Below are 27,176 nucleotides of genomic sequence, written 5' to 3'. Positions count from 1 at the left end.
TACTTACTAAATGTGATTTAATATTCTTTGAAAATACCCTGTGTGTGTGTGTGTGTGTGTGTGTGTGTGTGTGTGTGTTTTGCTGATTTTTGGTAGTGAAAATTTTGGGGCCACCTAGGTCAACATCCTATTAACAGTTCATCCTACAATCATTTTCTGAGAGGTGAAGTGATTTGACCAAGGTAATACCACTAGTAAGTAATGAGTCAAACAAGTCTAAATATTATGTTTTTGATTCTAGATATATACTATTTTCCTCTGGATCCTACCCATTTCCGGGTATGCCTTGATAGTTTTTCAGAAATCATGCCAAACTATGTCCAAGTATGTCCCAGTAAGCCAAAGACGGAATTTGGAAGAGAACAGCGGTCCCCCTGGCCGGTAGAGGGCGCCTAGGCTTTGCAGCGGGGTTGGCGGAGGCCGCAGGGGGCGGGGCTCCCGGGGAAAAGCCTCGGCCGATTTATCCAATCAGAAGCGTCTTTGTCATTGCGTTCCAGTCGGGGCGGTCGCCCGCGGAAATTTGAAATGGCTGACGGGTTGCCGGCGGGTGGAGGTCTGGGGCTTGGGGCGATGGTACCAGAGCGCACTAACTGGGCAGCCGAGGAGGAGCCGGAGCCCCTGGAGAAAGGTGAGCACCCCCAATCCGGGCGGACAGTCTCCGTGGCGGCCTGGGGCGTCGGGACACTGGCAGGCGCCTGGGTCGCAGACCTGTCGGACTCTGCTGGCCACCGTGGCGGCGAAGGCTGTGCCAGGCCTGGACCCACTCTCAGGATGTCAAAGTCGTGAGGTACACGGGGACAGTTACCCCTCTCCACCCTCTTTGGTCTCAGCTTTCCTGAGACTGGAGGAAGTTGGACTTAGGCCAGGGATTCTCAGCCTGGAAGGGTTACCGGAAGCTTTGAGCTTATCAGTTGAGCAAAGATTTTTTTTTTTTTTCATCTGCATCTCAAAGGAGGTCAAAATCACACTTCCCCTTTTTGAAAAAGATAACCTTGAATACTTGGCCTAGATACCTTTTCTGAACACTGAAGGCGATGACCTGTCTAAAGGTAGGGAAGCCAATTTGGGACAGAATTCAGAAATAGAATGCGCGTCCCCTAATTCTATCTCTTCTTGGAGATTCCATTAATGGGGGGCAGTTGCCGGGAGAAGTGCTGGGAATTGAACCAAGGGTCTTGCAAGCATTCTTCCACTGAGCTACATCCCCAGACCCCCATTTACTTTTTTTTTCCTGACATTTTAAGCCGGTTTACATTCTTTAATACTTTGAATTAAATTATTTAATACTTTGAATTGTGTTATGAAATGGAAAGAATTCTGGTCAAGTGAGAAAACATAGGTGTGACTTAATTATTAATGTATCTTTTGAACTGGCAAAAGTTGATTAGCTTTTTTTCCCCCCTTGGAAAATAGAGCCAAAAGTTCTGTCGACAGTAAAGATGAAGTAAGATAATGTGTAAAGAGTCATGTTTTTGAAGTGGTTGTAAAGAAAGACATATGCTACATGACATCACGTGGAATCTTAAAAAAGCTGAACTTTCAGAAACAGCATAGATGGTGGTTACCAGCAGATGGGGAAAATAAAGAGCTGTCAAAGGACAGAGAGTTGTATTTACAAGATGAATAAGTTCTGGAAACTTAATGAACTAATGATGACTATAGTTAATAATATTGTATATTTGAAAATTTTTTTTATATTTATTTTTTAGTTTTAGTTGGACACGTATCTTTATTTTTTATTTTTATGTGGTGCTGAGGATCAAACCCAGTGTCTCATGCATGCTAGGCAAGTGCTCTACCACTGAGCCCCAGCCCCAGCCCCTGTATATTTGAAATTTAATAAGAGTAAATTATATGTGTTCTTACAAAACAACGACAACAACAGATCCAAAGGGGCAGGGGAGAAACGAAGGAAGGAAAGGAAACTGAGGTGATGGAAATGTTAGCTTTATTGTGGTAATTCATAATATATACTTATCAAAACATCACAATGTACACTTTAAATATATACAATTTTTATTTGTCTTTTCTACTTCTATAAAGGTAGAAAAACAGATCAAAAATGGTGTTGTTTATAAACAAAAACATGCATGTGTACTGGGCATTGTTGTAAAAGATGAAGAAATGATTTTTTTTACTCCTAATTGAAGTGGGCATACTATTTTTACCTTCCCTTTATAGGCAAGGAAATTGAGGAATAGAGAAATTGTTGCCCAGATAGTAAGCCCTCTCTGGCTTATGTGCATCAGTGTTTGTAAGCAGCAGAACTTTGAATACACTTTGGTCATCTGTGGGGTTGAGTAATTCTGGTAGCCTGAACAGGGGCAAAAAATAAATGTAAGGAAGGAGAAAAGGAAGCTGAAAATAAAGGAAGGAAGGTGTGGAAAAATAGACTGCTGCTCATGACAGACTTAACTTCCTAAAACTACCTCTGGAAACTACTCTGCCAGTCTAAATGCCACCTTGGCATTTTTTATTTAGCAACAGTTTTGTCTATTAAAAACATCTTTCTACACATAATTAGATATGCCACCGGCTACATCACACCTTGTGAAACATGATTATATATAGGCCAAACCTAAGGTGATTTGCATTTTCTGCTCTTAGACAGTCATTGAAATTGGCGAGGAGGAACCTAGTAGCCTTAGTGAAGTAAATCTTATGCTTTATTAAGATTCTTTCATCCATCTTTATTGAGGGGCCATTGACAGACCTCACTGTGGAAAATAAGGGAGGCTTCAACTCATTTGAGAGGGACTATCAGCTCCCTCTTTTAATGTAGCTTAATGGAATTATTTTTTGGGGAAAAAAACAACTGTAAGATATTTATTATAACTTGCTAATTATAGCAGTAAAAATAAAAATCCACTTGTGTCCTTTAAAGGAGAACTTGGATGATTTCCACTGAATTAGAAAACAGTCTTCCTTTGTTTTCCCCCCAAACCTCACAGAACAACAAAATCCTAACCTTTGAAAAATCTTAAGCTTTTTATTGTTTTGAAGTAGAATTTAGATTTTGAGATACTTTTGTTTTATAAGCTAGTTTCTTCTGACAGTGGTAGAAGTGAGTAGAACATTCATACTCAAATCCTTTTGTGTATTTTGTTTGGAAATTGCTAAATAGAGGATGTGAAAATAGAAGCACTCTGTAAGTACCCGGGATAGTTGAGCCTACTTGTTTTTGTTGTTCCTTTAGGTTTGTTCCAAGATGAAGAGTCATGCAGTGATTGTAGCTACCATGATAAGCCAGTCACTAGTTTACAAAGTTTTGTGCCAGAAGGAAAAACTCTTTTCCCAGAAATTTTCCAAACAAGTCAACTTTTGTTCTATGAACGATTCAGAGCCTATCAAGATTACATTTTAGGTGAGTAGGTTTTTTTTTTTCTTCTTTTATCTTTTTAGTTACAAGTAGAATGTCTGTCTCAATTTCTGAGATTGCCAATTGCTGGTTTTGAGAAAGTAGATGTAAATGAATCTATTAACTTCTCTCTGCTTTATGCATACTCAGTTCTTACTGTGTTTAATTTGTTTGTAGCTGACTGCAAGGCCTCTGAAGTAAGGGAATTCACAGCTGAGTTCTTGGAGAAGGTCCTTGAACCATCTGGATGGCGGGCAGTCTGGCACACTAATGTGTTTGAGGTGCTGGTTGAGGTAAATTTAATTCTGTTGTTAAGATATTTGTCTTTAGCTATAAGCACTTACTTCAGACTGTTATAGCCAAAGTGCTTATTTTTAATTAAAGTTTATGAGCTGATTGAAAATAGCATGTTTTTCTCATCTAATTGCCACGGTGTTCTAAGCATTCCAGTGTATGAAGTGTTCTGCAAATTTTAAAAGCTACTGAGGAGGAGCTACCAGGAAATTAAGGTGGTTTAAATTTCAGTGTCCTTTGACAAGGGGAAATGGATTATAAACCTAGGAAGTGGAGGAGGTATTTGAGATCATTTTAAAAATAAGGAGGCCTAATTATGAAGTCAACAGAGTTTTAATTAATTTTTTTTGCCTTCTTAGTTTAGCCCATTAAGTAGCTTAAACCAAACAGGCATTTTAAAACTTATCCATTTTTTTTTTCTAACAAATTTGTAGGAATGTGGTTAATGGTTAATCTCTTGCTAGTGTGTCCCACTGCAGAAAATAAAACAATCTTATTTTTCAACTGACTGGGCCCTTCACATTAAACTTGCATTCTAATATTAGCTGTGAGTTTTTCTCAGTGTTTGTTAACTGGACCACAAAAAGCCTTGTTAAACCAAAATGTTAAACCAGGGAGTATGAATTCAGTGTGGCTGTAGCTCCTTTAGAAAATGACATCCCATACTGCTGTGATTATGTATGAAGCAGTGGGTTGTAGCTGTTCTGTGCGAATTTTTAAATTTTGGATTATGCTGATATCCTTACTTGAAGTTCAGATCTGTTAATTTAGTTATGGTAATGCTCCTCTTCCCCTCCAATCAATTTTCTAAAAGCAGTCAAAGGCATTGTCTTAAAAGACTAGTGTGCCATTTCTCTATTTAAAACCCCTAATGCATTGCACTTACCAAGGGCTTAGTGTTTACTTAATGTCTTCTCACTGTGCTGGAGAACAGGTAAAATCCAAGTTCCTTCTGATGTCCTTTGTGACCTGGTCACTTTGCCTTTCTCATCTCTTGCTGCCTCTGCTCACTCCCAGTCTACTCCCTTTGGTTCCAGCAAGAAGCACTGCCTTTCTTCTCCTCCAGATGTGAAGCTTGTCTCTACCCCAGGACTTTTGCACTTTCCGTGCTCTTAGATTGCTGCTTCCTTTTTATTCTTCTTAGCTTAGAGGTGACTTAGCCTGGTCATCCCAGCAAAACCAGGTCATCATACCTGCTTATTATTCTCTGTCACATACTTATCATCATCTTGTTTATTTTTCTTCCTGATTACAATATAAACACCATGAAGGTAAAAGCCAGACCTGTCTTGTTTTCCCTTTATATTACAAAAGAAGACTCCCCTTCCCCATTTCAAGCTTTTTAAAAAATTAGGCTATCAGTAGTGTTTTGTATGTGTATCTTAATTTTGATTTATATGTGTTAAGTGACATTTTAAATTTTAGGTTACAGATGTGGACTTTGCAGCCTTGAAGGCAGTCGTGAAGCTTGCTGAACCCTATGTCTGTGACTCTGAAGTGAACACTTTTACCTTGGATTGTATGAAAGAGCTCCTGGAGCTGAAGGAATGTCGGTTGCCCCTGCAGGAGTTGTGGGTGGTGTTTGATGGTTCTGGAGTATTTGACCAGACAGCCCTTGCAATTGAGCATGTCAGGTAGGAAGAGAAGTTGGTAAAAATAACCTTGTGGCCCAAAACTTTGGATGAAGTGATGTTCTTGTCTCTGTTAGATTCAGATTTAAAAACTCAAAATGTAAACTTTGTCACCGCAATGTGTGTGTGTATTTTTTGGTCCTGGGGATTGAATCCAAGGATGCGTTACCACTAAGCTACATCTCAGGCCTTTTTATTTTTTATTTTGAGACAGGGTATCACAAGGTTGCTGAGGCTTGCCTTGAACTTGTGATCCTCCTGCCTCAACCTTCTAAGTTGCTGGAATTACATGTGTGCACCGCCATGCCTGGCTGTCACTGTAATATTTTAAAATATTCAAAGATTAGGAGAATCTTGAATTTTTTTTTTTTTTTTTTTTTCAGTGCTGGAGGTTAAACCTAGGGCCTTGTGCCTGGTAGGTGGGTGCTCTACCACTGAGACACACTTCTAGCCCCTAGGAGAATCTTTTTTTTTTTTTTTTTATTGTTGGTCGTTCAAAACATTACATAGTTCTTAATATATCATATTTCACAGTTTGATTCAAGTGGGTTATGAACTCCCATTTTTACCCTGTACCTAGGAGAATCTTTATTAAATTAAAAAAAAATGCTTTAAATGTTCATTTTATTATCATTTCAAACTTATAGAAAACTGGAAAAGACTGGTATAAGGAATACCTGTTTAGCTTTCACTGAATTTCCCCAAATGTTAACATAAGATAGGAGATTCTCAATTTGGTTTGTATAGATTTAGAAACTGCCTTGAAAGTTGTGGATGCTAAGGCTTTTGGCTGGTATATTTGAATATAAGAGGATAGAAAGAAAGGAAAGGAAGTAAAGAAAGTGGTATAGTATGATCTATGTTGATAAGACTACACTTTTTTTTTTTAAGGATGTGCTGGTCAGAAGGTATTTTCTCAGGCTGCTTCCTAAATCTTTAGAGGATGTGTTCATGTGTTCTTTTTGGCATGGTTTATTTCCACTTGCACAAGTGTTCTCTTCTTTGTCCCTTAAGTGAGAAAGCAAGCCCATGATACCTGGATTGACTGGTATGCTTTTAAAATACTTCAGATAAGTCTTTTATCAAATAGCTCTTGATACAGCCTGCTTTTTTTTTTTATCTTCTTATATAAAGAAAGCTTACTTTTAATTCAAAATGGATGTATATTCCTCTAGGAAGTGGAAGACTAGATAATGTAATGATCATAATAGTAATAATGTTGTGTGATGTTTTTGTAGTTGAATAAGTACTTTCTGTTAGGGTAGCTGGCACAAATATCCATGAGATGTCAGAAGCAAGGTCTGAGACATTCTGCTTCTTTGTAGAGTATTCAACTTAAGAGAGACATAGTTCTGAGTTCAAGCAAAGGTTTATTGATAGAAAATATCTGCCAGGCTGCCCTTCTGCATGGCGCAGCAGCCAGTATTACTTGAATGGAAACTTAAATATCTTTTGGACAAGGAACAAGAGCAAGCTAGAACTGAACTTGGGTGCAGGTGGTTTGGTAACAACAGTTTTTTTGTGTTTAGGGATCTTGACACCCCTTGACAGGGGTGGTGTTACGGGAACAGGGTATCTTAAGTTTCTTTTTCTTGGCAGTTTCAATTTTGGGTCAAGGTAGAGTCCCAGAACCAAAATGGAGTTACTAATGTTTAGAGACCCAACACTTTCCAGTTTCTATACCATTAGTGAGTTAACCTGATTAACTTAAGTTGAATACAAAGAAGCAGAATGTCTCAGACTTTGCTTCTGGCATCTCTTGGAAAATTTCTAATTGTGTGGAAGAACATTAAACTCTAGGTGTTCAGTATTAGGCCAAGCAATATAAATCTGAAGAACTGGTTTCTGTCCAAAGCCAAAATAACTTCTTTGTGCTTTTCTCTTGTTAAAAAGAAAACCTGTCAATTGATGCAATTGAAGGTAAAGCTATAACTGATGGATTTAGGAAATTAGGAGTCTAGGAACTAATCTCTTTTATGATGTTAGAAGTTAGTAGAAAGAAAAGTACCTAGGTTGGTTATATTGTTTGAAGAGGAGCCTGGCTAAATTTACTCTTCATTTGGAGAGCTCAGATTCTGATCAGAGAAGGTCAAATTAAGAGGATTTTCATTTGTTAATGATTCAATAAATATTTGAGTGCTGGGTCCTCAGTGTGTCTGGTACACAAAGCTGACCCAAGCACCATCATCAGGAAGTTATTAGTTAAACATGTGCGATGAGCCTTGATGACATAACCACCCTAATATATATCCATGATTGGAAATGGCATTGAGTGCTATGAAGAATTACAGAGTTTCCAAAGACTAGGTTAGGTTCTATTGTTATTTCCTGAGGAAATGACATTTGAGGTTGGGTCTGAAGGGGTAGCTGAAGGAGGCGCAGGTGCAGGAAACAGGTGCAGGAACTGGGTAAGTTTAGGGAACTGAAAGGTCAGTAAGGTCAGAACACAGTGCTGGGAGAGAACCAGGAAACCAGGCTGGAGAGGCTGGCATGGGTCAAAGGTATAGGGATTTGTTAGCCAATTAATCATTTTTTTGTCTTTAAGAGGAGTGGGAAGCCATTGAAGAGTTTTCATTCTTGAGAGAATATGATCAGTCTTATGCTTTGAAAGGTTTATATAGCTGGGCATGGTGATGCATGCCTCTAATCCCAGCGGCTCGGGAGACTGAGGCAGGAGGATCGAGAGTTCAAAGTCAGACTCAACAATAGTGAGGCCCTAAGCAACTCAGTGAGACCCTGTCTCTAAATAAAATACAAAAAAGGGCTGGGGATGTGGCTCAGTGGTTGAGTGCGTCTGAGTTCAATCCCTGGCCTCCCCCCTGCTCAAAAAAAAAAAAAAAAAGTTTCATTCTAGCTTCTGTGTGGATGATGAATGGAGGGAGATGGAATAGGGAGGTCAATTAAGAAGCAAGATAAAGAAAGTGGGGATACTGAGAGGACAGATAGAGCCTGATGAAAAAGTGGAGTGGTTGGGACATGGTGGGGAAGATGTGAGGATTGAGAAAGGTAGGACTGGATATGGAAACAGTCAAGACTAACTCCCAAGTTTCTGGATTGAAAGAATAAACTCTGGAAGAGGTGCTGATGTGAATGATAAGTAAGTGCCTGGTAGGGGGATATTTGAGCTGAGTTATGAAATGTAAATCTAAGTTTACCAGGTGGAGAAGTTGGAAGGCTTCTGACCAGCATCTTACATGGAAGTTTGAAAGAACTTGTGAAGTTAGGAGTTTACATGCAAGGACTCTGAGGCAGGAGATGTGCTTTAGAGTTAGAATATTAATCCTTGTAATATCACCAAACTTAGGACTTCATTCTGAGGGCAAAAGGCATCTTGAAGTTCAGTTAAAAAAAAAACAAAAAACCCAAACCAACCAAACAACAACAACAAAAAATTCTCCAGAGGGTGAAGAGACCGACCACCTAATCTACAAGAATTCAGACCTGGCTTCATTTTCTGCATTCCTTCCTTTTCACAGCAGAACTTGAAAGAGTATATATAGTCACATGTACTTCCTGGCATTCTAGTAATGCTCCCACTCCCACTTCCCCACTGAAATTTTGCTCAAGGTTGCTAAAGACTTCTGTGTTCTCATATCCAGTTGATACTTCTCTGATCTCATCTTGGTTGGCTGCATTCTGGGCATCTGGTCATTTCCATTTTCTTTTTTTTTTTTTTATTGTTGGTTGTTCAAAACATTACATAGTTCTTGATATATCATATTTCACACTTTGATTCAAGTGGGTTATGAACTCCCATTTTTACCCTGTATACAGATTGCAGAATCACATCAGTTTCACTTCCATTGATTTACATATTGACATACTCGTTCGTGTCTGTTGTATTCTGCTGCCTTTCCTATCCTCTACTATCCCCCCTCCCCTCCCCTCCCCTCTTAAAAATATGGAACGCTTCACGAATTTGCGTGTCATCCTTGCGCAGGGGCCATGCTAATCTTCTCTGTATCGTTCCAATTTTAGTATATGTGCTGCCGAAGCGAGCACCATTTCCATTTTCTTAACACACTCTCCTTCAGCTTCTGGGACACTGCTGTTCAGATGCTATTTCACAGACTTGCCTCTCAGTCATCCTGGCCAGCTTTCCTCTTGTGCTCAAACCGTAGAATGTTGGAGTTTCCTAGGGATCAGTCCTATGTCATTGTCTTAGTCTGTTTCTGTTACACTAATATCACTGACTGGGTAAATCTATAAACCATGGTTTCTTTTGGCACATGGTTCTGGAGATGGGTAAAGAGCATGATAAGGCTCTCATGACTTCTTCTTTTTTTTTTTTGTGGTGCTGGGGATTGAACCCAGGGCCTTGTGCACACAAGGCAGGCACTCTACCAACTGAACTGTGTCCCCAGCTCTCTCATGACTTCTTAATACTGTTACATTCACATTTCAATTTCAACATGAGTTTTGGAGAGGGATATTCAAAGCATAATAGTCATTTACTCTTTTATCCTTGATTAACTTTGGAAGCACATTAGAATCATCTGGGTTATTTTCTTTATAGAAATATTCCAAGTAATATATGAAGAAGGAATGATAGAATATCAGTATTTTATAACTACTAATAACATAAAGGTTATAGGGAGTGATCATCAATGGCTGCTAGATGAAAAACAGATAAGGAACTTTGTAGTGAGTGAAATCAGGCTGACAATGCCTGAATTCATCTATCAGTTTTAACATCATGAAAAAGAATGGCCAGGCATTATGTGCTTCCTGATAGAGATATATTATACCTCCCTTGGGGTATTCTTGCCAGAAATCTTACCTAAAGCTGATCAAGCTACTGGATGTTACTATCATTTTACTAGAAATAAAGGAAACAAAAGACTGTGTTAAGTGACCCTATTGGGATGTAATTAACAAAATTCAGAGTGTGGGAAACTATTAAGTAAATTCCATGGTAAAAAAGAGGAAGGAGTAATCTATAAAATAATTTAAGAGCTATATTGATTAAATGCAACAGCTGACCCTTGTTTGATCCCGATAAAACCTGTAAAACAAGAGCAAGAGACAATTGGGAAAATTTAAACATTAACTGTATAATTAATAATATAAGGAATGAAAACTTTCTTTTTGGTATAAAGATTTATTTTATAGACAATACTAAAAATTTATGAATGATATTGGTGAGATTTTTGCTTCAAAATATTCAGTATTAGGGTGATGGGGGAGGAGCAGAGATAAGTGGGTGAGTAGAGATGATAATGAGTTGATAAATGTTGAAGCAGGGTGATGAATACAAGGTATTCATGATACTGTGTTCTCTGATGTACGTGTTTGAACTTTTTTTTAAAAAAAAGTTAAAATCATTTTGGCAGCTTTAAAAAAAATATAAATGCTGATTTTTCTCACCATACTGAGAGGATATGATTTATTAGTCTAGAACAGGGAATACATTTTTAAAACATCCCTGGGGACTCTAATGTGTAGCCAGGGTTGAGAACTATTGCTTTATATTATGTCCCTAGATGATCTCAAATATTGCTTTAATACCATCAGTATGTTGCCCCTACCAGATTTATATCTACACTTGACCTTTCCCTAGAGCTCTGGGGTTCTGTATTCATCTGCATACTGGACATCATCCATTTGCAGATCAATAGGCATCTTAACTGGAACACTTTAAAAACAGAACTCTTTATTTTTAACCCCAAACCTGTTTTTCTCCCCTTCTTTTCCATCTCAACACAGGCATTATCGTCTGCCTAGTTACTGATAATCAATAAATAGCCCTGATAAAAAGAAAGTTCTAACAGAAACAATGTTGTGGAAAAACTTTTCCAGCTGATCTGAAGGTCTATATTTTATATGACTCATGACTGTCAATTATAGAAAATAACAGTGTTCACATATATTAGAGAATGTTGTGAAAATAGTTGTAAGTAGCTGTAAATGGTAGGATTTTGATTTTCTCTTTAGTTCTCATTACTTCCAGAACGCCAATATACTGAGCCAGTGATTGAATTTAAATGATACTAAGCTCTTTTTCAGATTTTTCTACCAAAACATTTGGAGGAGTTGGGATGAAGAAGAGGAGGATGAGTATGATTATTTTGTCAGATGTGTTGAACCTCGATTGAGATTGTGAGTATTTATTACTGACCTCATATGTGTTGCAAAATGGATTTTTTTTAAAAAAATTCTACCCGTGTGATACACATATCACATGCCCCAGATGCCATAGACAAAAACAGATCAGTGTACAAATAGTACAAGTTATTAAATGAAGCTTGTGTGAAGTGTAGACACCTGCATTTTAAATTTATGAACTAAGTTTAAAAGCAGAGAATTCAAGAACATTTAAATTATAACTATTTATGAATATGAATAAAATTCAATTGAGCTATTGTTTTAAAAGCCTTTTATTAAAGTCAAAGACAATTGTTAGAAAAATAGTGAAATTATTTGAATTACCGAAGACTCCTTTGCTTTAAATTTTTAAAGACTACTTTTAAAGTATATGGTTTTACTCTAATGTTTTGTCAAGCAAGCTCTTGCTTTATTTGACAAATAGTTAAAAATATTAAATCATTAATATTGGTAGAATGAAAATTTCCAAAGTACCAAAGTACATTTTTGTAATTTATCATATTTTGGTGGGGAAAAACCTTTCCATACAAAAATATAAAAATTAACTCTGTATCCTAAACTGTTGTTCTATACTGACCTTAAATGTGGTATTCATTTATCATTCCACTAGATGGTAGTCTAAGACCAGTGATTTTCTTGTATTCATGAATTGTAATTTAATAGGCAGTGCTGCAATGAGAATAAAATTAGAACTTGCACTCCAAAAAAAGAATTACGGGAGATGATTTTTTTCTTGTGTGAAAGATGATTTGACTCTATAAGATAAGGCAGTAAGCCTTCACATTTTTGTGGAATCCAATATGATTTAGTAAGTTTCTCTTGGTTTCAATAGTAAATAATAAAAAAAATTAAAAAAAAATGTGAAACTCTGGCTAATGATTCTTTCTTATTTAGAATTATGTATGTCTGATTTCAGCTCTTCAAAAATTGACTGTTTTCTATTCAGTCTTTCCAGTTTTTTCATTGTGTCTATTCTGTTTTCCCACAATGTACTCTAATGACAGATTTTCAATACACTTGAATATTTTCTTGGTTTGTGATATTTGCTCTTAAACAGTAATGATCAGTTTTGATTGAAGTGAAATGTAATGGTAGGTGACTATCATGCATATCTGGCAAATTTGATCTTTACTTGGAGAAAAATTGTATTCTGATTTGACAGCTTTGCATTGCTAACAAGAAGTGATTTACATACATACTCTGTGTATCACCAGCAGATGGAAAAGCATAAGGCAGAAATGGTTTGGGTTATGAAGAAGAAACTACAGTGCTTGATGGAGAAACTGGAATTTTATCAAATGTAGGCAGATCTGAAATGGTTCTTTAGCTAAGATAGGAGTAGAGCGTCAGTAGACAAGATTTAAAAGGAACCAAATCATACTGTCTTGATTTTATACTGTGTGGTAAATATTTTTCCTTTCTAATTCAAAACATAGAATTCCAGAATTTAGGAGTCTGAGATACAAATGTTGGTTCATTGCATCCAGACCATGAAGTATCAATATGACGAGAAGAAATAAACTGATTACCATGGGTGTTAGAAATACTAAGAGACTCATTTTAAAATTTGAGCCTTAATCTTCACAGTTTAATGGACCTGATCAGTCAGTTGTTTGCTCCCTAATTTCTTCTTTGCAAAGTGAATTTAAATCTTTAAATAATTATGGATTAACCAAAGCAGAGGAAATCCTCGCTTTTTTTTTCAAGAGTTGCCTAATTTATTTACTTGAAAAATGGGGAAAGAATTACTTTTTATGTGTTTTAAATACTATTTGAGTGTTCACCATAATTTGGTGTAAATTTATTTAGGATTATGGTTCTGTTTCTTGGTTTTATTCAGAGCATAACTAAGTAAAACAAAAACAAAAACAAAACAAATGAAATCATCATCTAAAGCAATAGTTCTCAACCTTGGCTATATTAACATCTAGGGAACTTTAAAAATTACTTCTAGCTGGTGCTGTGGCACACATTTGTAATCCCAGTGGTTTGGGATGCTGAGGCAGGAGGATTGTAAATTCAAAGCCAGCCTCAGCAATTAGCAAGGCCCTAAGCAACTTAGCAAGACCCTGTTTCAAAATAAAAAGATAAAAAAGGGTTGGGGATGTGGCTCAGTTTTTAAGTTAACTTAAAATTAACTCTGTATCCTAAACTGTTGTTTTACACTGACCTTCTTAAATGTGGTATTCATTTATCATTCCACTAGATGGTAGTCTAAGACCAGTTAGTTATTTTCTTGTATTCATGAATTGTAATTTAATAGGCAGTGCTGCAATGAGAATAAAATTAGAACTTGCACTCCAAAAAAAGAATTATGGGTCTGAGATACAAATGTTGGTTCATTGAAACAACACCAAAACCAAAACCAAAACCAAAACAAAACAACTTTTAGAGACCCATTTAATTGGTCTGGATGGGGGTCTAGGCATCTGTATTTTTGAAAGCTCCCCAGGTGAGTTGAATATTAAGCTAGGGTTGAGAAGCGCTGGCCTAAGTCATTGCTAGTTACTGTGTTTTTAACTAAGAAATAAAGCAGTTATTTAAAAACTGTATGTAATGGCAGTAATCTTATATTTTATTTTCAAAACTATTGATTTCCTTTTTTCTGTTTCATTAATTTTATATCCATTAACTTGTACATTCCCAAATTATTTTACTGCACCCAAAAATACTTCTTGATATGTCTTTACAGAATTTCAAAGGCTATCTCTAATAACTTCCTGAGATAATTTTTGTGCATTAAATGCAGGCAGAGCTAGATAATTTAAATAATTTCTCATTTTTGATCCTATAAATCTGGTAATCTTAAAAGTTGTAAAACAATTTTAGATACTTCCCTTCCTACCCCCAGTCTCAAATTCCTTAAATAAGACTCAAATTGAGTCTCAAATAAAACTTGAAATCTTATTGTTAGGATTCTTTTTGTGTGTATGTGTGTTACTAGGGGTTTAACCCTGCGGTACTCTACCACTGAACTACACCCCCAGCCCTTTTTATTTTTTTATTTTGAGACAGCGTCTTGTTAAGTTGCTGAGGCTCTCCTGGAATTTGCAATCCTCCTGCCTCAGCCTTGGAAGTTGCTGGGATTACAGGTATTTACCACCATGCCCAGCTTGAATCTTAATATATGAGGAGAAAATACTTTCTTATTGGATAATGATTACACATTATGCAGCATGAACTGACAGTGTTTTAAAAATACAATGCTGGGATCTCAGGAAAAAAAACTCCTCAAAAGAAGAAAAGTTAGTGACCCTAATGAAGCTGTTCTTCATACTTCCAATTGCTTTCACTTATAATGGAGTGCTATTCAGAGCAACTTAACGTATACCTGAGTCTGTACTATAACTTGCTGGATCTTTGAGAACTAAATGAGCTGTCTTAATGATAAGAAAATTTACTTAGAAGGCAATGGATTTCAATTTACTTTCAGGTATTATGATATTCTTGAAGACCGAGTTCCTTCAAGACTTGTTGTTGACTACCGTAATCTGTTGTCTCAATGTGAGGAGAGTTACAGGAAATTTCTAAATCTGAGAAGCAGTTTGTCAAATTGTAATTCTGATTCTGAGCAGGAAAATATCTCCATGGTGGAAGGATTAAAATTGTATTCGGAGATTGAACAGTTGAAACAAAAGCTAAAACTCATTGAGAATCCTTTGTTGAGGTATGTGTGTCTTTGTTTTTCTTAACTAGTTCGTATTAGCTATCTTACTGAGAATTAATGGATGTATTTGGTTTCTTTAAGATATGTGTTTGGTTATCAGAAGAACTCTAATATTCAAGCAAAGGGCATCCGTCCAAATGGCCAGAAGGTCACCCATGTGGTTTCATCCACCATGATGACTGGTCTACTTCGGGCTCTGCTCAGGGACAAGCTTTGTGAAGAGCATTGCGAGGGGGAAATAGAAGTTCAGGTAAAAGGGGAGTTGTTTGCTCCAGGTGACTTCGCCTTTTGATTCATACCAGATTTTTATGAATTCTACAAAGTGTTTATAGAAGCTTTCTAGGGCTGGTTTTCTATGAAATGAGAAGTAGTAAGAGCACTGCCTTTTGTTAACAATAGTCACTTTAATAAAAGCATGTTTGGGGCTCAGTGCACTATCACAGGAGACACTTAATGCAGTTTGTGCTCCATTTTAAAGGTCAGACATGAAGACACTTGCAATAATACTCAAGTTGCAATACTCAACCGTATTGCAATATGTTGTTTTCTAGTTCCACAGAGATCCATTGTCTGCTATAAATGCTTGCTTTGAAGGTGATACTGTTATTGTTTGTCCTGGTCATTACGTGGTACATGGCACATTCTCCATTGCTGATTCCATTGAATTGGAAGGTGAGTATGGATGATAATACAACCAATTTCTCATGCATACATATAAATAAGCAGTAAATCAATGATCGTGTTGAAGTTCCAAGAATGTAATTTCAACCCATTTGGTTTCAAGTGAGATGCCTTAACATTAAGGGTATTTAAAGCTTTCAGGGTTGACCCAGTGTTTAAGCAACTTGAATCATAGGTCTTTGAGACAGTATATATGTTGGGAAGATGTTTACAGGCATATTTTTTTTTTAAGACCATTTGGAAGAAGTGTACTTTCTAGATTATATGTAGTTTGTGGAAAAGAAGTCTAATTTTTGGAATGGAAAAATATTCCCAGCAAAATATAATCATATATCTATGTCTATGTCTATGTTTAATATTTTCTTATCTGTTGCTTGCTCTTAGGCCATACATTTTGTGGATATCTTGGTACCTGATTTTTTTGTTTGTTTTGTTTTAAAGTTAGCTTATTTTTATAAGAGATATTTTTGAAAAGTGCATTTAACTTGAATTGGTACAAAAATTATCTTAATTCTTTAAAAGCTTACTGAATGTCACAAATACTACATTTTGTATTCTGGCCAAAGTATACTTTTGAGAATATCAATATTTGAAGGTTGTATAAAAGCAACTTTTTTTTTAGTTGATAGATCTTTATTTATTTGTATATGGTGCTAAGAATTGAACCCAGTGCCTCATGTGTGCTAGGCAAGCGTGCTACCACTGAGCCACAACCAACCCCTTAAAAGCAACTTTTTAATAGTAATAATCTTAAAGTTCATTCAGAATGATTCCTAAATTTAGTTTAGTTCACAATTGTTCATTTTGGTTCTGCATATTTCTATAAAGTAAATTTAGATGCACCTGTTCAACTATTTACCAGAACAGCTTCAAGTTAGTAATAAAGCTTGTAATGCAAAAAAAAAAAAAAAAAAAAAAAAAAAAGGATATATCATTTTGTGACTTAAGCAGCTGTTCACAAATGGCTAAAGCTATGTTCTTTATCTTGTCAAAACTTCTTAATGCAAGCAAGACTGGGAGTTTAATTTCCTGCTGTTCACTACTATATCATCGTCCCCTTTTTTGTTTTATGTTTATAATTTTTGTTTTTTCTCCTCTCCAATATTTGATTTATCATAGATGTATGTGTATAAAAAACACATCTGCAGGGTAAATCACTGCAATAAAAACACTTTATTTTTTGGCATAGTGAAAATAACATTGATATTATATTGTTTGGTGGATAAAAATTCTTTCTAGATTGGTGAAGAAATAATAATGTAATTGCCAGAGTGTTATAAATAACCATAGAATTCTGATGGGTGAGTATAAAAATGACTATAAATTTACTAACCGAGGGCATTTCTAAGAATTGGGGAATCAGATGTGATCTGCAGTGTGAATGTGTGGAGTACTAGTGATTCATCAATAACACTTGTAACAAGTGTTACAAGTGTATTGAGTACCTACTGTGTGCAGGTTTCATAAATATGTGCAGGGTGAATAGCTCTTACAGTAGGCCTTCTTTGTTTAAAAAATCTATTCAATTAGGTGATGGTTTTGTTTTTAACTGCTAAGAATACATAATTTGTATAATAATCTCAGGTTTTTTTCCTCAACATGGAATTCTTTTTATATATTTTTTTTATTTTTCTGAAGATAAACAATGATTGTTATAGGAAATATGCAAAGTAAAGACAGACACAAAGAATCAGAAACAACTCAATCCAATTATCCAATGTCCACCCTGGTAGCATTCTTGTGTTTGGAGTCTTAGTGCCCCTCAAGGCTTGTCTAAACTCTTCAAGTAGCTTTGCTGTTCAATGCTGTTACTACTTTCATCTACTCAAGCAAAGACTCTTCTTTATGAAAAGCCTAGAAAAAACAATGCACCAAACATCCAGATACTTAACTATATCTTAGAGTTTTTTCTTACAGCTTTGTTTGTGTGGCTTCTGTTTTTTTTTTTTTTTTAATTTTTAATTTTTTAATTTTTTTTGTGCTTCTGTTTTATGATGAAAGAAAATTCTCTAGTTTTCTGTAAGAGCATCCAGAGGCTTGGCCTGCATTATTAGTTGGATTAAGATTTTGTTGAGTACAATGGTGTGCACTGTATTCCCAGCTACTGGGCAGGTGCAGGCAGGAGGATTGCTTGAGCTGAGGAGTTTGAGGCTAGCTTAGGCAGCATTAGTAACACCCTATCTCAAAAAGAAAAGAAAGAAAAGAAAAAGATTTATGAAACCTGATTTTTAAAAATTGGTTAATAAAGTAGACCTTTTTTTTTTTGTATTAGCTTAAACTGTTTGAAGTTAATTTGTCAGGTTCTAATTTTGAGAAATGCTAGATATATTCCATATAATTTATATTAGAGCCACAAAATCTTAGGGGAAAACTTAGAAGGGCTGAATGCCTTAGAATTATTTATTTTTTTAATAGCAGTTTTGTAAGTGAATTTAGTGGTGAACTGACCTAAGGTGGTTGGCAGAGCAATCTTCCTAATATGGGGATAGATTGGAGGGTTGTTATTAAAAATTGGATACCTTGACTTAAACTACACAAGGTATGTAGAGAAAGAGCTTTTATTTAAATATAACTAACATTGATTGTCTCGAATTATCATTTGGAAATGTTTAGACTAGTGAAATTTGTTCTAACATTTTTGTGTTCAGATGTTTTCCCTCACCCTTCTTGAGTGTTCTTGCTTTCTTCCTTAGGTTATGGTCTACCAGATGATATTGTGATAGAAAAGAGAGGCAAAGGAGATACTTTTGTGGATTGCACAGGTGCGGATATTAAAATCTCAAACATAAAATTTGTTCAGCATGATGCTGTAGAAGGAATCTTAAGTAAGTATCTGAATATTTGGTGCATTTTTTCCCTAGGCTTTGAAAGACTATTTTCTATGGAAGATAGAATGTAACTCATTACCACTGGAGTATATGGAAGGCTGATTAGTTACTGTGTACATAGCATGATGAGTTAAGCAGTTTACCTTAAGGTGAAAAATAGTTCAGCTTATTCTTTTTTTTTTTTTCTCCTAGTTCAGCTTATTCTTGAAAACTTATTGGTTTATTGTCATTTTCTTTTCTGTGTGATTAATTATTTTAAAGCATTCCAAAATTGTATTTTGTGTTCTTTGTATTCATTTTAGCATTAGACTGAAACTTGCTACTTTGACATTGTGCTAAGGTTTGGATATAGTTTGTCTCTCAAATGTTCTTGTGCTTAAAGCTTGGTGGTGGTGTTGATGTGGTAGAATCTTTAAGAGATGGAATGTAGTGGAGGTAATTAGGTCACAGGGGTTCCACACTCATGAATGGATTAATGCAGGTCTCACGGGAGTTGATCAGTTCCCTTGAGAGTGGATTGGCCCATGCCCACTCTCTTGTTTCCTTGGTAGTACATGTTTCCCTTCTGTATGCAGCTGATGTCATTTCTTCTCTTCCATGTTGTCATACAGCTGGGAAGATCTTGCCAGACACCATGCTGTTTGGACTTTTTACCCACCAGAATAATGAGCCAAATAAACTTTTTTTTTTTTAACATTACCAATGTCAGGTATTTGGTTATAGCAACACAAAACATTGTTTCCTAGAATCTGTATCACACAGTTTTTGGACTTTTTCTTCTTCCTTCCAGGTCACTTAGCAGAGTTGCTCGTATATGTATATGTTTGTGTAGGGTGTTTTTTTTTTTTTTTTTTGTAATGAATAGATGCTTTTGCATTTCTGAGGTGAAGTCATTTTCTAAGAAAGTTGCCTTTAGGTTTTAGAAAATAACTCACTCTAGTGATTATTTAATTTTTATAAATTTATAATTCAGCTAACAGTTTAAATGGTACCTCTTGAGGAATACTTAGACTATATTTAATGTCAACTCTAGGATATTTCTAATATTGGAATAGTCACATTACTTCTTAAAGCAGTTAACTGTTTATTTTCATCATAGTCATTCACCGTGGCAAGACTACACTGGAAAACTGTGTGTTGCAATGTGAAACTACAGGAGTCACAGTACGAACATCAGCTGAATTTTTAATGAAGAACTCAGATTTATATGGTGCCAAGGTATGGCGGAAGTAATTATTTGGTTTAAGTTTTATATAATTAAACTATGGGACCAAGATATAGATGTGTACTTCAATTCTCTTCAGAGAAGTTTAGATACTTATCCACTAAATCAGCCCAAGTCTTCTTATTTAGCCACTAAGCATAAGCATAATACTGTAGTATTTTTAAAATGGAGATTAGGAAGGAAAAGAATAAATCTCATAATTTCTCTTTGGTAATTTAAAAATAAATTAAGATCCTTAAAATTATAACTTTTAAGCAATTTTGAAACAGCTGAAGCTCAGTTGCTTTTTAAAAAAACTTTTGAATTTGAGATAATTATAGATTTATATCCTATTATAAGAAATAATACAGAGAGATCCCATATGTATACGCTTTACCAGTTTCCCTTGCAAAACTATAGTACAATGTCACAACTAGGATATTGACACTGGTTCAGTTGAAGCAAAGAATGTTTTCACCACCACAAATATCCCTATGTTGCCACTTTATAGCCAAACTCATTCGCCTCTCCCACCAACCTTCTTAACTATTGGCAAACTCATCTGTTCTCCATTTCTATTATTTCATCATTTCAAGAATGTTATATAAATGCAATTACAGAGTATATAACCTTTTGGAATTTTTCACTTAGTGCAGTTCTTTGGTGTTTTATCCAGAATTTGTATGTACCAATAGTTTCTTCCGTTTTATTGTTGATAAATAGCCCAACATGTGGTCATTTCAGTTTGTTTATTCACCTATTGAAGAAGTAGATGATCTAGATTTTCTCTCATTTTTATCTGTTGTGAGCTTCTTCAACTTGATAGAGCATATCTATAAAAAGCTGTTTATATTTAATGATGAAATACTGAATATATTCCTCCTAAATCAAGAACAAGGTAAGGATATCTGCTCTCACCACAATTATTCAACATAGTGTTAGAAGTTCTAGCCAGTTCAATAAGGCAAGAAAAAGGCAAAAATCCCCGTTTACAAGTGATGTGATTATCTGTACCAAAAATCTCCAAAAATACTACTGGTTCTGAAGTTATCCTCTATTTCTTTGCTGAGACTTTCATTTTCTTTAAGTATGTTCACAATTGCTAATTGCAGTATTTTTTTTAATCATGGTTCTTTTGATATTATTGTCAACTAATTCTAACATCTTAGACATTTTTATAGTTTTGACATCAGTTGATTGTCTTACTTAGTTTGGCATCTTCCTGGTTCTTGGTGTTTTAAATGATTTTCAGTTGAAACCTGGACATTTTTGTATTGTTATGAGAGTCTGGATCTTCTGTTTTAACTGGGCTTCTCTGAGTGCTATAAAGAGGATGGAGCAGGATTGATTTTCAGGTTGGGTGGGGTACTTGTACTGCTGGGTGGAAGTGAGAGATCCAGCTTCCCTCCTGGTTTCCAATGACACTGTTGCACTTGGGGCTTGTCTTATTACCACTGAACAATGATGAAAGTCCAGATTCTCCATTAGGCCTGCTCTGATACCACCCCAGTGGGGATGGTTGCAAGGCTTTTGTCAATGTCAGGTGGAGGTAAAAGTCTGGACTTCCCATGTAGTCTCTACTGACACTGCTAGGCCAAGGGTCTTGGTTCCAACTATTGGGGATGAAAAAGTTACCTGGTTACAGCCTGGTTTAAGCAGAAGAAGTCTAGGCTCTCGAACTTTGCCAGCGTTTAGTGGGAATGGGGGCTGCTGTTGTTGTTTTATCCTCTGTGGTATTTGGCTGGAATAGAGCTGTTATTGTAAGTTTTCTATCTTTAGGTTGTCTGGTCTTTTGACTAGACAGAGCATTCCTTTTTTTTTTTTTTCCTGTGTCTGTTCATGTTTCTGGATCACCAGCTTCTTCAGTGTGGGGATTATGAGGCAGAAGGAAAATCCAGGGAACTGACCATTGTGTTGGTGTCATTCTTTGTGTTTTGAAGTCCCAAGCAGTTCTGCCTTCTTCTCTCCACTTTTTAAAAAAATATTGTATTTTAGTTGTAGATGGACACAACATATTTATTTATTTATGTGGTGCTGAGTATTGAATCCAGTGCCTCATACATGTGAGCCAAGGGCTCAACCACTGAGCCACAACCCCAGCCCACTTTTCAGTCTTTTTCTACTTGTTTTGTATATATTGCCTACGTTTTTGATTATACCTAACAGAAGGAATAGGAACATGTACTTCATCACATTTAGTGGGAATGGGGCAACTATTTTTAACTGCCAAATAGCTGTTCACTTCATTTTCTAGGCGATTGCTGGTTTAAATTGTCCTTTTAAAATTTTACATTATTCCTTTACATTATAGGTTGATATTTAATTTTAACTATTTTGTTGAATATTCACATGCCTTATAATGGCATATCAGTATGACATATACAATATGAATACCATATAGCCTTGGTGTGTAGTAGGCTATACCATCTAGGGTTGTGTAGGTACACGCTAAGATTACACAATAACAAAATCACCCAACAACAAATTTCTCAGAACATATCCCTATTATTGAGTGACCTATGGATGTATATATATTTTTTTAGTATACTCCTAAATCTTTTTGCACATAACCCCAAACTGAAAATCTTTTAGCTTAATTAGCAATTAAAAAAAACATTTTATAGAAGAGTTAGGGTTAGTGTGTACATAGGGTTCAGCCATATGTAAAGGAGGAAGTAATAACAAATGTACTCTCATGGAATACTACTACTCCAGAAAAAACAACTCAACACCCATGCAGTAGATGTGTCATAAATGATTATAACTTTTTAATCAATGATATCATGAATTAACATATTCTGAAATGGTTTCTTTTTCTTTTTTAAAATATGTTTTTAGTTATAGATGGACACATTTTTTATTCATTCATTCAGTCATTCATTTATTCATTCATTTATTTATAATGTGTTGCTGAGGATCAAACCCAGTGCCTCATGCATATTAGTCAAGCACTCTATCACTGAGCCACAACCCCGGCCCCCCACCCATGAAATGCTTTCTTAATTATAGAGATTTTTGTTTTCTAAAGTATGTAATATAATATTAGCAATAAATAGTTACTATTACTTTTTTGTTGATACCATGTGGTATCATGGGACAATGTGAGAGAATTGGATCATGGTGGGTCTTTCTGGTTACTATGAATAAGTAACATTTGTATTAACTGCAAATTTAAAATGAGTGTAGTAGTAGAGGCCATTGCTTGACTCATAGAAGTGATTTTAAAATCATTATGGTAGGGTTATTTTAAATTGTCTTGTTTTTAAAAACAGAATCTTATTTCTGTCTTCAAATTTCAGTATTTTACTAGACTCATGCTGTTCTCCAACTAATTGAGTATGTTTGAGAATGGTCATTTTAAGTGCATCTTTCAACAAAATTGTTAAATGACTATTTTTTTTTTTTTGCAGAATCAGAAAACATTTGTCTAGAATGAGAGTGGAATAAAAATCAAGTTTTGACACTCTTAACCACTGTGTGTGTGTGTGTGTGTGTGTGTGTGTGTGTGTTAAATAATCAACAATTTGTTGGAAATGGAGCAAATAGAAATGTTGATTAAAAATACCTAAAGCCAGGCACAGTGGTGCACAAGTGCCTCCCTCCAGAGGCTGAGACAGGAGGATCACGAGTTCAAATCCAGCCTCAGCAAAAGTGAGGTGCTAAGTAACTCAGTGAGACCCTGTCTCTAAATAAAATACAAAATAGGGCTAGGGATGTGGCTCAGTGATCAAGTGCTCTTGAGTTCAATCCCTGGTTAAAAAAAAAAAAAAAGAAAAAGAAAAGAAAAGAAATACTTAAAGTCATCTGTAAAACACTTTATCTTTGTATGTTACATTTTTTTTCTGTGTTAAAGGCTAAAAAGTCATTGTAATAAATCTTTTTAAAACTGATTGTCATTACCCCAAATTGTAACTTACAGGGTGCTGGTATTGAAATATATCCTGGGAGTAAGTGTATCCTGAGTGACAATGGGATCCATCATTGCAAGGAGGGGATCCTCATTAAGGTGAGCATTAGCTGAAATACATTCTTTCTAAAGATTAGAGTGGTTTCACCTAAGAAATTATGTTTTATTAAATTTCTATGTTGGATTCTATTGCTTTCTAGTTTTGAAAGCATTTACTGCATAGAAATTTAAATAATACAAGTAGTTGGTGATTTCTTGTGAAAGAGCTTTGCTGTCTTTAGATATGCAGAAGTGACAGGAACGCTATGTCACTCTGGTGAAGTGTATTAATAAGCATAGATTTTCTACTTTATTTTTAGAATGGTATGAAAAAAGATTTTTAAAACAGGCAATGTTGAATATGACAGTTTCTTAAGACATTTGTTTTCAATGTTACAGGACTTCTTAGATGAGCATTATGACATTCCCAAAATATCCATGGTAAATAATGTCATACATAATAATGAAGGTTATGGTGTTGTTTTGGTGAAGCCTACAATTTTCTCTGAACTGCAAGACAATGCCCACGATGGAATTGAAGGTAGGCTATATTTAGTAATTTTTTATATAAAGACCATATATGGTTTGCTTTATTTCAGCATTAAACTGATTAGGACTGAGTCTTCCTCCCCTCTTTAAAAATATTCCTAGAACATGCTTAGGCATGGACATAGAGAAGCTTGGTAAAGTGTTAGCATTATAGAATCTCAGGGTGAGAGAGACTTTGAATGTCAACAAGTTCATCTGTTCATTCAAAACTTGATGTAGTGGTTTCTGTGACCCCCACACTCCCCTTGTTTTCATGCTTGGTTTTCTGTAAGTGTATAGAATAAGGATAGGTATATGCTAGCAGTGGTGGCTCCTACTAGCATTTGTTAAGGGAGGAGGCAGAGAAGTAAGTGTGCCAGGTTGAAGGCTGCATTTACTTAGGGATATACTGGAGCTTGCTTCTATTTTTCATTGGTAGAAGTTAAGTGTCTCATTGTCACCTGCCTTTCTTGGCAGCAAAATGAGCTAGCTCAGTGGCGATTCATGAATTTTAAGCTATGATGCAGGTCACTATTAAATCTCAGTTATAGATAGGGATTAGACATTTATGTGGATGAGGGAAGTTTAAAGCAGTTTAAATAGTAGTCCTTGTTATTCTTCAGAATATGCTCTATTTATATCTCTAGAAGTTTTTATCTCCACACAGGTCTCACAGTGTGAAATTAAGGTGTCAGGTGAGCAGAATTTTATCTGAAAGCTCTGGTGAAAGAATCTACTTATAAGCTTATTCATGTCATTTCACTGGCTGAATCCATTCCTTTATGTTGAAGGACTGAGGTCTCTGTTTTTTTTTTTTTTTTTTTTTTGCTGGCTGTTGGTTGGGGATCATATTCAGCTCCTTGTCTCATTGTCTCAATCCTTCTTAGCTACAGAGAACCTCCCTGAAGGCAAATCTCTCTGACTTCTTCTTCCTCAACTAGCTGGAGAAAATTAATTAGTACATTGAAAAATTACAATGCAAAGTTCTGTTGCCGTTTAAGAATAATGAGTGTGGGGTTGGGGGTGAAGCTCAGTGGTAGAGCACTTGCCTAGCATGTACGAGGCCCTGGGTTTGATCCTCAGCACTGCATAAAAATAAATAAGGGTCTGGGACTGTAGCTCAGTGGCACAGCACTTGCCTAGCATGTGTGAGGCACTGAGTTCAATCCTCAGTACCACATACAAAAACATAAACATAAAATAAAGGCATTGTGTCCATCTACAACTACAAAAAAAATTAAAAAATAAATAAATAAAATAAAGGTGTCCATCTACAACCAAAAAAAGTAAAGGAGAAAAAAAAAAGAATAATGATCGTAACACCAGGGGTTGGGGATCGTGGGACCTATCTAGAATTAGCTGCTAGATTAGAAGTTTAAGAAAAGTAGCAGTATCTATTAATCTTTGCATCCTAGCTCCTAATGCAGTGCCTAGCAGACAGTAAATACCCAGGATATGTCTGTCAAGTGAATGAGATTCTAGGATGAAGAAGGTAAATAAAGAATTTAAAATTGGTGAAGAGTAAGACAACTGCCAGTTGAGAATCTTATGGCGAAGAATTTGTAAAATACAAATGTATCAGGAGTCCTTGGCAGAAAAAAACTTGAAAGCTCTAACAGACTGTGTAGATATATGTTTTAGTTTGGTTAGACTGTTTATTGAACTTTGTTATAATTTGTTTCTCCAGAAAATAAAGCACTTAAAATTCAGACAAGTGAAGAGGCAGATGCAGCTGAAAGAGTGGATCTAGAAGAGCTGATTCAGTGTGCAACAGGCAGAATGGAGCTTTATGAAAGAACTGACCTTTCTGAGCAAGCTGAGGGTAATTGTGAAATTGTAAATGAACTAGTTGCTGTCTCTACACAAAAAGGCCACATGAAGAAGAAAAGGTTGAGTGAACTGGGGATCACACAAGCTGATGACAACTTAATGTCACAGGAGATGTTTGTTGCAATTGTGGGGAACCAGTTTAAGTGGAATGGAAAAGGGAGTTTTGGTACTTTTCTTTTCTGACCACAGTGATGTAGATAACAAAATATTGAATTTTGCACATGCTGCTCTAAGAATCACTGCTGCTCTGTAGTTTGCTTTATGTTGTATTTTATATTTTATATATTTGATTGGGCTTGAGTGAAATGTAGATTTATTTCTATCTGCAGCTATTGCACATAAAACACTCTTCATAAGAAAGGTCGTAAAAACATAAAATAATTGGAGATTTCTTATTTAGAATGTCTTGTTTTCTTAAACACATAGTTCTCATATTAAGCCTGCTGTGTAGCTTTCTAGTGTGAATACACTTTAATCCAGCACTTCAAAGAGGAGGAAGAAAGGTAGGGAATGCAAGACAGTATGCACCAAAATGCAGTAGGTATCACATGTGCAGGGTTCTTCTAGAGTTGTCTTTTTATCCCAATTACAGTGAGTCTGATTTCCACACTATATTTGCATAATACTTGTCTTAAAATAAAAGCTTTTATGATTGGGAAGTTATCTAACTAATCAGACTTATTATTGAGAATTTGAGTAGAATGAATTTTTATGTTGAACTATGCAATCATAAAGCCAGCAATAGATAACTTAGCAGGTTTAAAGCAGAAACAAAATGTGTTGTTTGGAGTCATGTGTTCGTAGAGCATTTCCAGTACTGAATGTGAATGATTAAAAAGAAAGTCTTTTTCTTTCACCATAACAGTATTCTGATCGTATTTCTTACATAGTCAAAATGATTCCTATACAACCTATGTCAACTATGTATTCTTGGTATCTTATATTGTAAACATAGCTTTTAAACATATTTAAAATTTAAAAAGCTATATGTGACATTAATATGCCTACTGATTAAAATTATACTGATGAAACAATAAAGTGGAATCTTGTTCTATTTTTCCAAACACATTATTGACTGTACTACCAATGTAGCATTTGTAGCAC

General features: G+C 35.6%; 1 protein-coding gene across 1 annotated transcript; it reads left to right on the top strand.

The window, feature by feature from the left end:
* Nucleotides 1-520: 520 nt before the first annotated feature.
* SHCBP1 (SHC binding and spindle associated 1) lies at nucleotides 521-26,999 on the top strand. The gene is made up of 13 exons (XM_081275078.1): nucleotides 521-628; nucleotides 3,197-3,364; nucleotides 3,536-3,651; nucleotides 5,078-5,286; nucleotides 11,290-11,382; nucleotides 14,822-15,055; nucleotides 15,137-15,305; nucleotides 15,607-15,727; nucleotides 18,430-18,561; nucleotides 19,664-19,782; nucleotides 23,688-23,774; nucleotides 24,114-24,255; nucleotides 25,930-26,999. Exons 1-13 carry the CDS (start codon nucleotides 526-528, stop codon nucleotides 26,253-26,255), a joined length of 2,019 nt encoding a protein of 672 aa, XP_081131204.1. The 5' UTR covers nucleotides 521-525; the 3' UTR covers nucleotides 26,256-26,999.
* Nucleotides 27,000-27,176: the final 177 nt, after the last annotated feature.

This window comes from Spermophilus citellus (genome assembly GCF_964194105.1).
Source record: "Spermophilus citellus genome assembly, chromosome: 18".
In the NCBI taxonomy this organism is placed as follows: Eukaryota; Metazoa; Chordata; class Mammalia; order Rodentia; family Sciuridae; genus Spermophilus; species Spermophilus citellus.
The sequence above is the reverse complement of the archived record's forward strand: the minus strand, read 5'-3'. Positions and strand labels throughout refer to the sequence as shown.